The following is a 15,429-nucleotide window of genomic DNA, read 5'->3' as shown; positions in this document are numbered from 1 at the left end:
CCACAATAGGCAATTATCCAGCAGTCCCATTTCTCTGATGACCCCCTGCCAGCAATATGCCCAGTTTCCCAGTTGCTGGTGGGTTGTGGGGGGGCAGGTACAGAACAGGGGGGACCCTCATAGCCCAGTGCACATGCTGTCTGCCCCCATGCTGCCCCACCCCGAAACCAGCTGCTGTGGGAAAGGGGCCCATGGGTCTGGACAGCCCCAGGGTGGGGATTTGGGGAGGGGGCGGGTGCAGTGGGGGCAGGGGCAGGCATCGGGGGAGAGCTTTGCATGTTGTTTCTGCCCCAAGCAGGCTGAACATGGAACCAGTGCAGGGCCACAGGGATCAGGCCTGTGGCCCCCCCCCCCCCATGTTTGGGCCACTGCACGTGGCCCATTCCCAGATCCACCTCTCCTGTCCTGCTCCTGCAGACCCCGCCAAGGGAGGCAGAGATGACAGCAGGGCGGGCAAGAGGTGGTGGGGCAGGGAGGGCTCAGCTCCTGGCGGCAGTGCTGGAGGACTGCGGGGGGGGGGCGGCAGAGCCAGCCCCTGGGCAGGGGGACGAGGGCTGCAGCAGGGCGTAAGGCAGGGGCCACACTTGGGGTCCAAGTCCCTGTGGTAACTGGAGGAGGTGCGTGGGCCTGCCCTGCCACACCCCGAGCCCCAGCCCCCCGCCGTGTGCTGAGGGCCAGCATCGCGTGCTGCAGGTCAAGGCCGGGCTGGATGAGATCCTGGAGCGGCTCCCCGAGCCCTTCAACATGGTGGAGGTGATGGCGAAGGCAGCGGAGAAAACGCCCTACGTGGTGGTGGCCTTCCAGGAGTGCGAGAGGATGAACATCCTGACCACGGAGCTGCGGCGCTCGCTGAAGGAGCTGAACTTGGGGCTGAAGGTACGTGATGCCGCTGCCAGGCCGTGGTGCTTGGCCTCCGTACGGCGCCTTGGCAAACCGTGCTCCTGGGCATCACCCTCCTTTCTGCTGCCACATCCCTGGGCTCTGCTTCTCCCCCCGTACCCCGCACCCCAATAGCTACAGGCCCCTGCCGGCCCGCAGCCGCACCCCAGGTGTTTCCAGGAGCTACAGCTGCAAACGAAAGCGCGAGCTCCCTCAGTGCCGTAGCAAGCCTCTCCCTGGGCAAGGCCAGGGCTAGACAAGGCCCAGGCTGGGGCCAGCACTGCCCTGCCCGTGAGCCATGTGGGGTCTGCTCCATGCAGCGGGGACCGGGGCAGCGTGCCTGGCTGTGCAGAAACGAACCTGCGCTTCCCTCTGCTCAAGGGGGAGCTGACGATTACGACAGACATGGAGGAGCTGTCTACCGCCCTCTTCTACGACAACGTGCCCGAGTCCTGGACAAACCGGGCCTACCCCTCCTTGCTGGGCTTGGGAGCCTGGTACGCAGACCTGCTACTTCGGATCCGGGTGAGTCACCCCATCCCTGCTCAGTGCCTGTGCGTGGGGCACAGCAGCTCTTAACCGAAGGGTACGGCCTTCAGTTAGGGTAAGCCCGTGGCACCTGCCACATGAGCTGGTGGCAGGCGTCCACCTGCACACACAGCCAGTAGCAACAGGGCTGAAGCCAGCTCCCTCTTATACATGGACAGAGGAGAGGGGTAAGGCCTCGCTGCCCAGGCTGGCTCTGCATGTGTGGCTCCCATGGGCCTGCTGGCTCCAGGCAGGGAGGTCAGGGCCTGCGAGGCTTGTAGTGAAAACCCTAGTGCTGGGGGAGGCGGTCTGTGCAGTAGGAGAGTAGCCCCTGCCGGAGAACAGGAGGCAGCCCAGCACCTTGACATGCTTTTGTGTTTGGAAAACCGTGAGCAGCAGTCACACCCTGAAGAGCCCATGACCAAACAGTTGCCACCAGTGCCTGGGCTCCTTTGCCAGTCTCCTCAGTAAGCCCAGCCCCGCACTGCAAGACGTAGCCAAACCCGTCTGGTCTCGCGGGGAAGGGGAAGCCTGCGTGTGCTCAGCTGCAGAGCAGCGGGCAGCTGGCCCGGCCGTGCTGGTGCTCTGCTCCCAACTGCTGCAAACGATTCCACTGCAGGAGCTAGAAGCCTGGACCACCGACTTCGCGCTGCCCGCGACAGTGTGGCTGGCAGGCTTCTTCAACCCCCAGTCATTCCTCACGGCCATCATGCAGTCCATGGCCAGGAAGAACGAGTGGCCGCTGGACAAGATGTGCCTCTCCATGGAGGTGACCAAGAAGAACCGCGAGGACATGACAGCTCCGCCCCGGGAAGGCTCTTACATACACGGCCTGTTCATGGAAGGTAGGGCCTGCTGCTCATTGCTGCTGCCAGGTCAGTGAGGATCTGTATAGTGTGTGACGCTGCAGCTGGGAGTCTGAGAGCAGCTCCCCTGCTTTCCTGGCCTCAGCCCCAGCCCCAGCCCCAGCAGTCTAAACATGCAGTTTCTAGGAGGGCTGAGGCAATGCATCCTCCTGCTCTGACATCTTCCCTCCCTGCAGCGCACAGAGCCCTGCTCTCTGAGCTGTCATCTGCTAGTGGCCCCAGGCCATCACCGCTGTCCACGTCAGCGCAGGGCCCCACTCCCACTGACGCTGTTCAGAGCGTGCTGCCTCAGGGCAGGAGCACTCCCACGGCCACAGCCCCATGATGAGGCCAGCGCCACGTACAGCGTACACACAATCCGTCCCCCCAGGCCACAGCTAAGGAGCAATGACTGACCAGGCTGTGCTTGCCAGCACCCAGCAGCACAAGGCGGGCAGCTCTTGCTGGCGTTGCGGCGCTGTGTTGATCCGTACACAAGAGCCAGGGGCCGTTCGGGGAGCAGCTGCTTTTATTGTGTACCAGTGCAAGGCAGGGGCCAGCAGGGAGCAGCACTCGGCTAACTTGGAAGCAGCGACAGGCTGATGCTCAGGCTGGGAATCCAACAGCAAGATGCAGAGGTTACGACAGGGCTGGGAAGGGGAGTCCCAATAGTACAGGAGACTGGACTGAGGGAGCCCAAGTAAGAAGGAAGTTCCCAGGCAGACCCCACCGAGACTGACCCAAGCAACTAATCTAAGTGTAGGGACGAGGCAGGAGTGCACAACAGACTACACGGGATCGTTTAACGTGGCTTGTGCTTGGCCAAGCTCTGCCCTTCGCTGCATGCCTGTCCCCAGAGCTCGGGGCAGGACTGCACACCCGAGACCCCACCCCTAGCATTACCACAGGAGGCGTTAGTGTGCGTCACGAGGAGGTGGCACCAAGGGGGACTTGTGCAGCCCTCAGCCAGGCCGTGCTGCCGGGATCCCCATCCCCACCCCCTCCGGCTGACAGCTCGCACCCTTCCAGGCGCTCGCTGGGACATCCCTAGTGGCGTCATCGCAGACGCGCGGCTGAAGGAGCTGACGCCCTCGATGCCAGTCATCTTCATCAGAGCCATCCCCGTGGACCGCATGGACACCAAGAACGTCTATGAGTGCCCCGTCTACAAGACGCGGATACGCGGCCCCACTTACGTCTGGACCTTCAACCTGAAGACAAAAGAGAAACCGGCTAAGTGGATTCTTGCTGCTGTCGCTTTGCTCTTGCAGGTTTGATCGTCTACTGAACCACCACTCGGCACAGGCTGCAGAGCCCGTGGCCACTCGCTGAACGCGCAGCCCAACCCCTCGTCTGTCCCAGAGGTATTTTAGCCGTGTGACAATAAAAGAAACATCAAGTTCCTAGCACGGCAGCTCAGTAGTAACTGGCCTGTTTGGGCGGCTGTCACGATACGTGGCCGCCTGATGCCCCCGTGAGAACACCAAGTCAGGCTGTGAGAAAGCCCTGCTGAGAGCATATGCTGAAGAGAAGTGGCAGCCACAAACACTGGCCCGTGGCCACCTTCACGTCTAGTCCCACACACCTGCCAGTCACTTATTCCATGGCAACAGCAGAGCACTCGCCTCCCACCCGGCCCCAGCAACCACCGCCCCTACCCCAGGGGATCCCGGGCAGGGCAGAGGGGAGCACGGGCACCCCGTGCTGGGACCACCCACCTGGCCCCTGCTGCTAAGGCTCACGGCACCTCCCCGCTCTGCCTTGGTGCAGCGGGCTGCAAACACCTAAGTGCGGCACACTTGTCTCTGCCTCTGGGATGCAGGGTCTGTCCATCCCCTTGCTCCATCACCCAGGCCCCGGCCTGCCCCCTTGAACAGCAAGTTCAACAGCCTGTGGGCATACGGCTCCCCGCAGTGAGGCTAGCACCAGTGGCAGGCCACCCACACCATCCCACCGGTGGAGCCTGCAGAACCCATCCCTGCTGCAGGCACGCTCGCCCCAGCGTGGCCCACTGCAGCCGAGGGAGGCTAGTCCCTCCCCAGGCCTCAGCTAGAGCCCAACCCTCTCCCTCTGCATGCGGGAGCCTGGTGCCCAGCCTTACAACAACACAGCTGGCTCCACAGCTTCAGCCACTCAGGCATCCCCGCCCACAGCAGCTGGCACAAGAGGCCTTGTTTTAAGGAGCAGTTACAGCAACAGCAGAACGTGGGCCAGGCTTCTAGGGACAGCTCTGGCCTGGGAATGCCACCAACGGCTGGCGCTGGTCTCCTGCCAGCCAGGCCCTGGGCCCACCTCAGCTAGCCGTCACTGCGGTCCTGGTTGTGGTCTGCACTCCTGACTAACCACCACCAAACCTTCCAGCCTACGCTTGCTCACGCTGACACAGCAGGGCAATGGATACGGTCTGGGCTGGATCCGTCCTCTCCACAGGACAGACATGGCAGTAATCCCACGAGTGCTGAGCCTCCCTCCAGTGCCCTTCCCACAACTGACTCTCAGCATCTCAGCCCACCATGCCAGGGGACAAGCCCCAACACTGCCGCCAGGCTCTCCTGTAGGCAAGATCCCAGGAATGCAGGCAGGGCACGGCTCGGGGAGCTCTCGGGTTCGGGATCTGCCAGCCCGGTGCTTGGCCCTGCGTGCCAGGGACTTGGGCATCCCTGCAGCACAGACATGCCAGGCTCTTTCAAAGGTGGGAGTAGGTTACAGGCAGAGCCTGAGGTCACACAAGGAGGCGGCAGCACAGGGGCAGACATGCTGCCCTTTCCCAATCGTGGCCGGCTGGACTCGGGCCCCCCTGGTTTCCTGGCAGTTGTGCAAGTACTGGGAGGAAGGGCTGCTGTGGTCTGGTCTGAGCCAGGACAGCAATGGCTCTCATCAGACACTGCCCAATGGGCCAAGGTAAGCACTTCTGAACAGGCCCTAGATGAGTCTCCTCCTCCCTCCAGCCCCAGGTCGCAGAGGAGAGGGCAGGGCATGATGCTCATCAGGAGCACGCAGTCAGAGTCCAGGCCGAGACCCCAGCTGCAAGAGGGACATTTCATAAGAGGAAATCCTACCGGTGTATGGGAAGCCTTTGCTGGGTTCTTTCCTCCCCGTTTCCCAGAAGGATCATTAGTTATTTCTAAACTATGACAAAGTAGCAATGAAACCCACTCATGGGGAAATGTAACGCAGGCCCTCAGACGGCTCTGAGCTGCAGCGAGCAGCTTCCCAGTTTGAGAGGAACCTGGGATGACTGACTCTTCCCCATTACAAAGAAAGGCAACACGAAGAAGCGCAGTCACCATGGGATCATTTCCTGAGGTTTAGGCCCTCCCGAAGCAAAATGTAACACTCACCCCAAGCTGCCTCCCTTCGTGCCTTCAGAAGAAGTTCTTGATCAGAGGCGTTACCAGCTTCACCCACAGCTTCACATAGCGACTCGGCTGCTCAAACGTAGATGGCGACACCATGCCCGACCTGAGGTAGAGCTGCTCCTGCTCCTACAAGACAAAGGACCAGAAGCCAATGCTTTGCCCTTCTCACAAACATCCAGTCTCAGCTAAAGACTGACTGTGGCTCTTGCTAGAAGGATAAATCATTCTTCTCCCACGTGTCTGATTTCAACAGCTCTGCCAGGTCAGGGGCCAAGGACCCATCCTGTCCAACACTGCGATGTGAACCAGAGACGCAACTCGCCCACCAAACCGTGAGCACACGGCATGTCACAACAAGGCTGTCTGCTGAGGCTTCGCGGCTTGATTCTAGGCAGCTACATTCAAATACTCTGCCTAAACATGCTCAGCTATTTACACCTTAAGATGGGCCCCACTAGAGCCGCCTGCTGGATTGGGCCCTGAAGCAATTAGTTAACTCACTTACACTTATAGGAAGCAGGAACAGTGACAGGGGCCAGCCCCTAGCTGCAACAGCCTGAGAAAGAAGCCAGACTCTGATCTCAAGAGCCAGGTTTGAAAAACTCTTTCTAGACACAGCTCCAACATGTTTTCAAATGAGTATGCAGTCAAGGTTTCAAGCAAGTTACCAGAAATGCTCCAGTTTCTTCAAAGCACACGCAGCGCTGCTGGAGAGGGAAGTGAGCGCTCGGTTCCGATACTTTTCACAGGGCAAACAAAAGTCGTGGTTTGATCAAAGGTAGAAGTGGCTCTTTCAGCAAAACTAGTGAGGTCGCTTGCTTTCCTGTGCATGCAAATATGGTGTGGGGCACACTCTGGAAGCAGCAGTGTCTTCTCTGCACTTTACACAGAAACTCTCTTTCCTGCTGTCACAGGGGAGGAGGAAATTGGGGGGAAACAGGACAGGAACATGCCGAGCTGCTGTGCGATCCAGAAGATCCTGGCAGCGGCCAGCCTGCTTGTACCAATTACAAGCATTCGAGTCCCATGCTAGACCCTGTGCGAGAGGCTCCAGGCTTTAGTCACTTAATGTAGTGAGGCCTGTTTCAGCTCAGAACTTTTAACAAAATATTTACCTTGGTTCATTCAGTGCAGCAGCCAGAAGAGCCATCTGAGCCTGCTTGGCACCTTCCCCAGTTCAAGCATTCGTTTGAAAGTGTAAGTGTGTTAGAGCGTGACACAGGCAAGGCCCTGCCAAGGCAGCAGGTGAGCAACATTTTGTAAAATAGCTGCTGCAGGGAGTCAGCAAAGAGACCTGCAGAGCACTTACAAGTACAAGAGCATAAAGATGAAAGGCTCCAAGGCACGAAGGCAAATGAAACCACAAAGTGAACTTGTTGAGGTCTCGTGACTACTGGAAGGACCAAACAGCCCGGTTGTTCGTACATCTGGAAACAAAGTCTTCACTGAGCTAGCGCACAGGAGGCAGACACGCCTGATGCCTAACACTTAAGTGCAGCCATCAGGTCCAGTGGAAAAGAGTCAGTGCGAACAAGGGTGAGAGCAAGGTGCTGGTGCTGCAAAGGCTCCGGCAGAGCTCACCTCAGCCTCACCCCAGCCGGGCAGTAAACTGCAGGGCAGTTTCACACCCGTGGGAAACACCTGCTGATGGATGGCTGCAGGCCACGTGCTTGTTCCACAGTCTCTTCACTCCAAGCACTGCTATCGGTTTTTCTCATTGGGAAAAGCCCAACTGCGGGACAAACACAAAGGGGAACATCCGTATGACTTCCAGCAAGACAGAGAACCCTGTTTGCCTAGGCACACTTTAACCCATTTCACAGGCCCAAATCAGCCTGGGGAAAGAGAGGCAGTTCCCACTGATCTGACAGAAACTGAGCCTTCCCATACCAGGCCTGGGTGTGATCCAGTAGGGTTTTGCAAAGCTTTAAATAAAGCATCTGCACTAATCTGTGCCAAAGAGCTCGGACTTGCAGGAGCTGCTCACGACATTGCCAAAGCCCAAACAGATTGGGGGGGGGGGGACACGGACGACAATGAAGTGAAAGCTGAAAGCTTCTAAACCACCGAGAGGAATCTAGACCCGGAGGAGCACAATCCTTCCTGAGCAACCCAAGACGAGCCGGACACGTCTTCTTACGGTAACAGTGATGCTGGAAGCACAGGCCTGCCCTGCCTCCCCTCTCTCCCAAGTCCTGTGTGAAAGGAAATGGCTAGAAAGCAGCCACAGTGGCATTCTCACTCCTGTACAGGATTCCAGCTGCATGATTAAGATCCAAACCACTCTGCAAGTGAGGTCAGCAATTGTGAGAGCCTGAGGCCTGTTCCCCAGAGCTCAGACGCTACCTGACAATGGAGGGAACCAGGAGCGCGTGCTGCCATCAGTAGCCACAGGAGAGTCAGCGGCTTTGCTCGGAGTGGCTTGTCTGCATTTGCTCAGCCCCCAGGGCCTAACAGTTCCCATCACTTGGGAGGTCATTGGAGACAGCTCTTCTTCTCGTCATGGCCTCGGGTTCCCAGAAGCAGGCACTTGTAGCCAGCAGCTCATCGATAGACACTTAACTGACAGCTCCTCAAGTTCCCCTCTGCTTGGGAAGGGTTTCACTGACTGCCATGGTAGGTTTTGAATGCAGCGTTCCCTTCCCCCACCCCTCACACTCGCACCCACCTGATGGAGCTGGTGTTGCAGGTCTCTATTTTCCGTCACAATTGCAACCTGAGCTTCCAAGTCCCGATGAACTGACCTGTACCCAAAATTAGGAGAGCCAATCAGGGTTAGGCAGGGCAGAGTGCTTCCTGCTAGGTACAGCCAGAGGCCTGCCGGGAAACAGGAGAAGAAAGGAAACATGACAGACAAAGGAAGTGACCGTAGTTGTCGCGAACTATTGTTCTTACGTAAAAGAAATGAATTAAACACTTCATTGGGTTGACAGGAACCAGAAATGGCCATGACGCAAAGCAGGCGGCAGGTCCCGGCACAGGGCAGGACGCAGGTGGGGGAGCCCACGGAGGCAGCCCGCTGGAGCTCAGGGCTGGGGCCCTCCTACATGAGCGACTTGGGGGCTCTTTGGGGCCAGCAGCTGCTGTGCTCTGTGCTGAATCCCAAGCAGAGGCTCCAGATGGGGGCCAGCACGTCATTTCTAAGACACAGCATAGCATACAGAAGCTCTAACCGTAAAGGCTCCAAGCATAACAATACTGGGAGAGTTACCAGTAAATGAGAGGTCACTTGGTATACCAGGAAATACCACAGAGGGCTTGAAGCAGGACAAACACTCTGCAGCCCTCCCTCCCTGGTAACTAAGGAGAGTTCTCGACCCCCTGGGCTTAGGAGCAGGCAGACCTGGCCCCAGACCAGCTCCCTCCCGCACCACAAAAATGTGGAACCGTGGCTCTTCTGATGGCCATCAAATCTCTGCCTAAAGTAAACAAGGCCTTTAGCGCTGGCCCCCACCTCACAGCAGATCTGTCTTCTTCGCACTGAGAAAGCCACACAGCTTCCCACCCGCAGGCTGTGATCTGGTGGCCCTCCCTGCCAGGCCAGCACTGACAGGCATGCGAGCTCAGACCTTCCTCCCATGTTATTTCTATGCATCAGTTTCTCCTTATTGCTGGTGGAAGTGGACAGCTCCCTCTCACCCCGAGGTAGGGGATGAGCCAGGAGGAACCTTCCTCAACACACCTCCACACAGCTGCACCAGGCTGGCAGCCAGGTCACTGGTGCCAGCTGCCACGGACACCCGAGGCACACATTTCCCCAGGCTCCCAGTGCACTTCCTCCGTTACATGGCCAGTGGCCACCCCTGCCAAGGACACCAGCTGTTCTAGCCTGCGCGCCTCGTGCTTCCCGATTTTCCCAGACTACAGGTGGGATGCGCTATAACTTCCACTTCTGTTCTCCACGAGATGAGAAGATGGACGCGTAAGCACCCCTATGACTTCTGGTCTTTTCTTGGGAACTTTAGAAAGCTTTTGGGCCTTCTACACATGGCAAGCAGAAGGAACAGAAGGTGGGGGCCAGAAGCTCAACTTCTTCCCCTTTGCAGGTCTCTGGAGTTGAGAGCCGATGGTTTCATTTCCCAGCACCAGGCAGCATCAGAGCACTAGGGCATCTGCCAACTGAAGCACATGAATTCACACGAGCCTTCTTACTAATGAGGCAGGTCAAACAATCACACCCACTCATTCCCTGGAAATCACCAGAGGGTAAATTTGAGTGCCTGATATTTATAGCACCGTACAAGCCAACCCGTGGGGACACCCAGGCCCCAAACACACACCACATCCTCCTCTCTGCCTGGGCTCAGCAGTCAGCCCTCCCCCAAATCCCTGAGCGCCCACACCCTGCCAGACAACCACACCGAGGGCCAGTGGCAGGTAGGCGGGAGCCGGTTCTGCAGCCCAGGAACAGGAGGTTCTCAGGCACTCCGCTCAGCGCACAGGATGGAGTCGGGAAAAGAAAGACAGGTCATCCCCAGGAGAGACCAAGGCCTGGCAGAGGAGTGCTCGGGAGGCTGCCGTCTGGACGAAGGTGATGCAAGGGAACTGCCTGATCCTGGCTGGACAGGGCATGTGCATTGAGGGCCCCGGCTGTGCCCCTAAATTAGCTCAGCCCACAGGTCACAAAGAAACAGGGCACAGAAACCACCTCATCCTGGAACACAAGCAGGGTCCTCAATTCAAACCAAGAGCACTTCCAAGAACGCCTTGAGTAAGAGGCTGCCAATTCAACGCCTCTTCCTATAACCCGCTCCCCACCCCCACCCAGAGCACAAGGCCCACGACCTCCGGGCCACTTTCGGTTACACCTTTCACTCACCAATGACAAGCAGAGGCTGCTCCCACACACACCCCGGCCACAGCCATGGGCAGGACTCTCCGCACAGGGGAGTCCCAAAGCCACAGAGAACAGGCGCTCTGCAGAGATTCAGCGCTTCCTGCCACCTTGGTGGCTGACTCGAGCAGACTCCGCGTGAGCTGGGGCTCCCGGCAGGGGTGGGGGACAGGAGTTGCCCTCCATGCTAGGAGAGGGGCTCGGGGATGCACTCCCCTTGAGCAGAAGGGAGCCTGTGCTCCAGGCTTTGGGACAGCCAGGGAGCCTGCTCACACCCTTCCAGCAGGAGAAGAGCAGTTTCCCAATTCTCATTCACCAGCCGTAAAGTGGGTTCACCTGAACCTCGGAGGGCCCTGACTGATGCTTTGTCACCTGGCCCTAGCAAGGTTTAATCTAAAAAACATGTTAACCTCACTATGAGAGCCCCCCACGGGAGACCCCCCGGCTCCTCACAGAACACAGACCCCCAGGCAGGGCCACAGGCGCTGCAGCACCTGGCCCAGGATGCAATCGCCTCCTGCACCCACCCCAAGTCAGGCTAGCACAAGAGCAGGGGCAAGGCTGTGCAGCACTGGAGGGAGCTGCACATCGGAGCAGTGCTTTATAGGGGTGGGGGGCTTGCAGCAGTTGCTACTCTAGCCAAACAGTCATCTCCTGCTTCCCACCCTGACCTGTTCTCAGCCCTGCCCAACCTCAGGCTCCAACAGACACCTGCCAAACGGCCAAGCACAGCAGAGTTGGGAACTGCAGACCAGTCCTTCAGGTGCTCAGAAGGGAAAAGGGAAACAGCCCCAGTGGGGAGGAAAGGTGTCAAGTCCTCTCTTCTCAAGTGGCAAATCCCACCCAGGAAGGCAAAACCACCTCTCGGCCCCAGCCAGTTCTGGGTCCAGAGCATAATGCTGTAGTCAGAGAGAAGCATCACCTCCAAACAACCAGGCACCCCAGCCTGGACCACACATCGCACGTCCCCACCAGCCAGACCGGCTCAACTCCTCTTGAAGGCTGAGCCAAGCAAACCAGGAAGTGTTTTCCTGCTCTGGTGCTCCAAGCAAGGCTGTGGAACAGGAGCCATGCACGTAGGACAAGCAACCGGTCCACAGCCTGCTTGCGTTACAGCTCATCACTGGCATCCAAGCTGGGCAGAACGTGTATTGTTTTAGTCCAGAGAAGGCTTTAGTCAGCACCTTCCTCCCCGCAACCTCTGAGCCCTCTTCCGAGCAGCCCCGCAGGAAGCGGGGTAGATGGTAACATTCCCACAATCATTAACCTCCAGCATCCTCAGACAAACAAATGCAGAGCTCCTCCAAGAGCTGCAGGCCATGGCCTTTGGAACTTGCATCTGCTGGCCCAAGGGACTAGCCACATCCTTCCACCCTGCTCATCAGACTCATCCTGCACACAATGCAATGCCCTCAAGCACAGAGCACAGCTGCTGTGAAAACTCACCCAGTAATTCTTTCCAGACTGGATCTGCCTACAGTGACCCCAGGGCGGGCATGTGATGGGCTGCGAGCTCCTCTGCCCTGGCACAGCTGCTAGTTGTGCCCAGGGTGGGCAGGAGAGCAGACAGTGCTGTGGATCAGGGCTGAGGACCCAGCACAGTGTGGAACCACAGCTAAAGTAGCAGGGGAACCAAAGAGCTCCCTTCCCTGATCCCTGTGTGCCCGTGATTCCCATGAGTAACACAGCTATCTTTCTACCCTGAAGGGATGCTGCAAGGGCAAAGTACGAATCTGTGCGAGGAGCTTGGGCACAAGACAGACCATGGAAAGGAAACAGTTTGTATAGGGAGAGCTCAGTCCTCACGCAGCAGAACTATGCAGGGACCAGCACAAATGGCTACACAGGCCTCGCTGGCCACAGCCACCTCGAACACCACTGCAGCCATGTGCATGGACCAGGAGGGAGTGCACCCTGGCAGGAGTACAGAGGTTATGGGGCAGTTATGGTTAAAGGGAGTGAGACGTTTATGCCCTCAATCCATGTGGTGCACGATGGCGGAAACCCCTGTGTCTAACTGCAAGGAAGGCCCTGGGCCACGCAGCAAGGCCCGTGGCTCCCACGAGGGCTGGGGTGCAGTACATTCACTACACGGCCTTCTGCACTCAGGGGTGCCCCCTGCCAGCTGCCTCCACCCCACTCAGACTTCTCACATACACACTCCCTGTTCGCATCGCTGCTTCCTCAGCCATGCTGCTCCCACACGCTGAATTCATTTGTACAACTGAGGGAGAAGCAGCTATGTCCCCGTCACCTCCCAACCACGCCATAAAGAAGGGCATGGACCCACCCATGGGGTGAGACACTCACAAGTGCCACAGGGCTCGTTGCTGGCTCCACAGCTGATCCTGCCCATTTCCTGCCCCCGGCCCCCTTCCATATCCCTAGAGCAGGACTCACTGCATCACTTCCTGTTCTGTAAACTGTTTAGACCAAAGCAACAGGAAGCTGAGAAACCGAATCAAACTGCCATCACTCCTGCAAACTCATCCAGATGTCTCCTGTTCTCTCAGACCAAGCATGCCCGAGGCACACCGTTCCTCGCCCCATGCCCTGTACAAAAGGCACAAGGCAACTGGGCTGCTCTCGCACTGAATAGGCTGTAATGCCTTTTTACCCCAGCTCCCCCACTCGAATCCTGTGTGGGGAAGCCAGCACTAGGGAGCAAAGTGCTCAGCGGTCTGCTCCTGACTTCTGCTCCAACTGCCTGTCCTTGACTGTCACATGGAAACTGCTTGGAGTCGCTACTGACTGGGGACGGGATGAAACCAAAAGGAAAGAGACCACTTTGCAACCTCCAGCCCCCCAGGCATCCAGATCTTCCAGGTGTACGTGCGCGATGGGTGCTCTGAACACTGGACTGGCACGGTGTGACAGCAGCTTGCTAGTGGACTCACCCTCTCCCCAACTTCATATACTGACTCCATGCTAGCCTTGCAGTTTCTCTACAGAAGGCTTGGGGACAAACTCTCTCACCTTTAGCATGGAAAGTCCATCCATTCCTGAAGTACTCCTGCAGTCTGACCCTCTCTTGCTGGCCGAAGGCCCCCAGCCACCCCTTTGGCACCAAAGAACCCGTTCACCTCTGGCGAAGCCAGCAGAATCTGATACTCTGCCCTGGTGCCGAGAATTAAATCCATGTAGGCTTGCGTCAGGTTGAAGTAGCCGGTAGTGAGGTACACCCTGGCACCCCGCTCTGCCTCTGTCAGTAGTGTCTCTGTGACCATCTCGTCTATCTGAATCCCAAAGGGCTTCATCTGGATTAGCGGATAAACCCACGTGTCTGGCTTCGGTTTCACGTCCCCGCTCGCATATAGATCTTGCTGGGAGAAGCAGCGATCTCCCTGGCTGCTGTGGAAAGTCTCTGCATGGAGGAATTCTTGTCGTGTCCTGGCAGAGTTGATCACTTCCATGACTCTCTTATTTGCCATCTCGCAATATGTTATCTTGTCTCCTAAGGAAAAACACAGAGTGATTGCGTGAGCCTTTGGAGAGCTGCAGCTACAGGGCCTCTACCGTGTAACAAGGGAAACTTGTTACACGGTACCAAATGAAGTACCCCAAAGAGGTAACACCAACATGGAGCTCCTGTCGTCTGCCGTCTTTCCTTTCTGCATCTCAGATGGGAGAAATCAAAGGGAAATCAACTTTCCTAGAATTAATGGGGGAAGAGGCAGCAGCCCCATTTCTGATGGGGATGGCAAGCCACGCGACTTCTTCCTGAACCGATCAACAACACAGTAAGCACCCACAGAGCCATCACAGAACAAGACGACAAGCCTCTCATGAGCAGAGGCAGCTGCTTGTTCCGCATCTCCTGCTCCAGCTCTGGTCCACCTTGCACAGCTGAGCGAGCAGGATGAACTGAAAGCACCCTTCCTTCCCTTCTACTCTTCGAGGTGCTGATGTAAGACATGCAAGACAATCCTGTACTAGGTCCCCTTGAAGAATAGTGTCATTCCCTCTTGGGCTTGAAAGACTAGTGATGGGCTCCATGGGTCTCTAAGAAAGGCTGAAGATAAGGGCTGACATGGGCAAGAGGCTGCAATTACACCAAACAAGTGAAAATCTTGTACTGGCAACTGGGGACGACCTAATCGGCGACCTAACAATCGAAGTTAAGCTGGGTGACAGTGACCATGAGCTGATCACCTTCACCATCCGCCGTAAAGCTGGCAAGTCAGTCAGTAATACAGAAGTCCTCGACTTCAGGAAAGCTGACTTTGACAAGCTTAGGAGGTTTGTCAGGGAGGCCCTAAAGGGCCACAACCCAAAGAGGAGGGGAGTTCAGGACAAGTGGTTGCTCCTCAAGGGAGCAATCCTGGATGCGCAAGCAAAGTCCTGCCTTTCCTCCGAGACGGGATGCAAAAGGGCACAGCAGCCCCCTTGGCTCTCCAGGGAACTGGTGGACCTCCTGCGTCTTAAAAGGAAAATCCACAAAGGATGAAGGACCGGAACCACCACCAAGGAGGAATACTTTGCTCTGGTCCGGACCTGCAGAGAGCAAACCAGGAAAGCCAAGGCTGCGATGGAACTCCAGCTAGCTATAAATATCAAGGACAATAAAAAGTCCTTTTTTAGGTATGTGGGGAGCCGGAGGAAAAGCAAGGGCAACACTGGACCCCTGCTAAACCAGATGGGGCAACTGACAACCGATGCCCAGGAAAAAGCAAACTTGCTAAATGGGTACTTTGCGTCAGTTTTTCACCAGTCCCATGGGACGCCCTCGCCCACTACGGGACAGGGAGGCCCGGGTGAGGGAGATTCCTTGCCCTCCATTGAAGCTGACCTCGTGAAGGAACACCTTGACAGGCTGGATACCTTCAAGCCAGCCGGATTACACCCCAGGGTACTCAAGGAGCTGGCAAGCATCGTAGGCCCCTGGCATGGATCTTTGAGAGCTCCTGGCGCTCTGGTGAAGTGCCCAAAGACTGGAAGAAGGTCAATGTGGTGCCTATCTTCAAGAAAGGGAGGAAAGTAGATC

General features: G+C 57.3%; 2 protein-coding genes across 2 annotated transcripts in view; one reads left to right on the top strand and one right to left on the bottom strand.

Annotated features, from left to right (window-relative positions):
- The window catches only part of LOC112548238 (dynein heavy chain 17, axonemal-like), a 22,438-nt gene extending 18,287 nt beyond the window's left edge, over positions 1-4,151 (top strand). Inside the window, exons 26-29 of the mRNA XM_025193361.1 lie at positions 694-876; positions 1,261-1,404; positions 2,027-2,252; positions 3,282-4,151. Of these exons, the coding sequence (XP_025049146.1) occupies positions 694-876; positions 1,261-1,404; positions 2,027-2,252; positions 3,282-3,529 (801 nt within the window). The 3' untranslated portion in view covers positions 3,530-4,151. The remainder of the gene's footprint in view (positions 1-693; positions 877-1,260; positions 1,405-2,026; positions 2,253-3,281) is intronic.
- Positions 3,326-15,429, bottom strand: part of PGS1 (phosphatidylglycerophosphate synthase 1) — a 26,566-nt gene continuing 14,462 nt past the window's right edge. The window contains 5 exon segments of the mRNA XM_014526407.2: positions 3,326-3,463; positions 5,594-5,737; positions 8,280-8,428; positions 13,422-13,486; positions 13,488-13,899. Of these exon segments, the coding sequence (XP_014381893.2) occupies positions 5,618-5,737; positions 8,280-8,428; positions 13,422-13,486; positions 13,488-13,899 (746 nt within the window). The 3' untranslated portion in view covers positions 3,326-3,463; positions 5,594-5,617.

The sequence above is a fragment of the Alligator sinensis genome, unplaced genomic scaffold (assembly GCF_000455745.1).
Source record: "Alligator sinensis unplaced genomic scaffold, ASM45574v1 scaffold1565_1, whole genome shotgun sequence".
NCBI classification, from domain to species: domain Eukaryota; kingdom Metazoa; phylum Chordata; order Crocodylia; family Alligatoridae; genus Alligator; species Alligator sinensis.
Note: the sequence above shows the minus strand (reverse complement) of the source record. Positions and strands in the feature narration are given on the sequence as shown.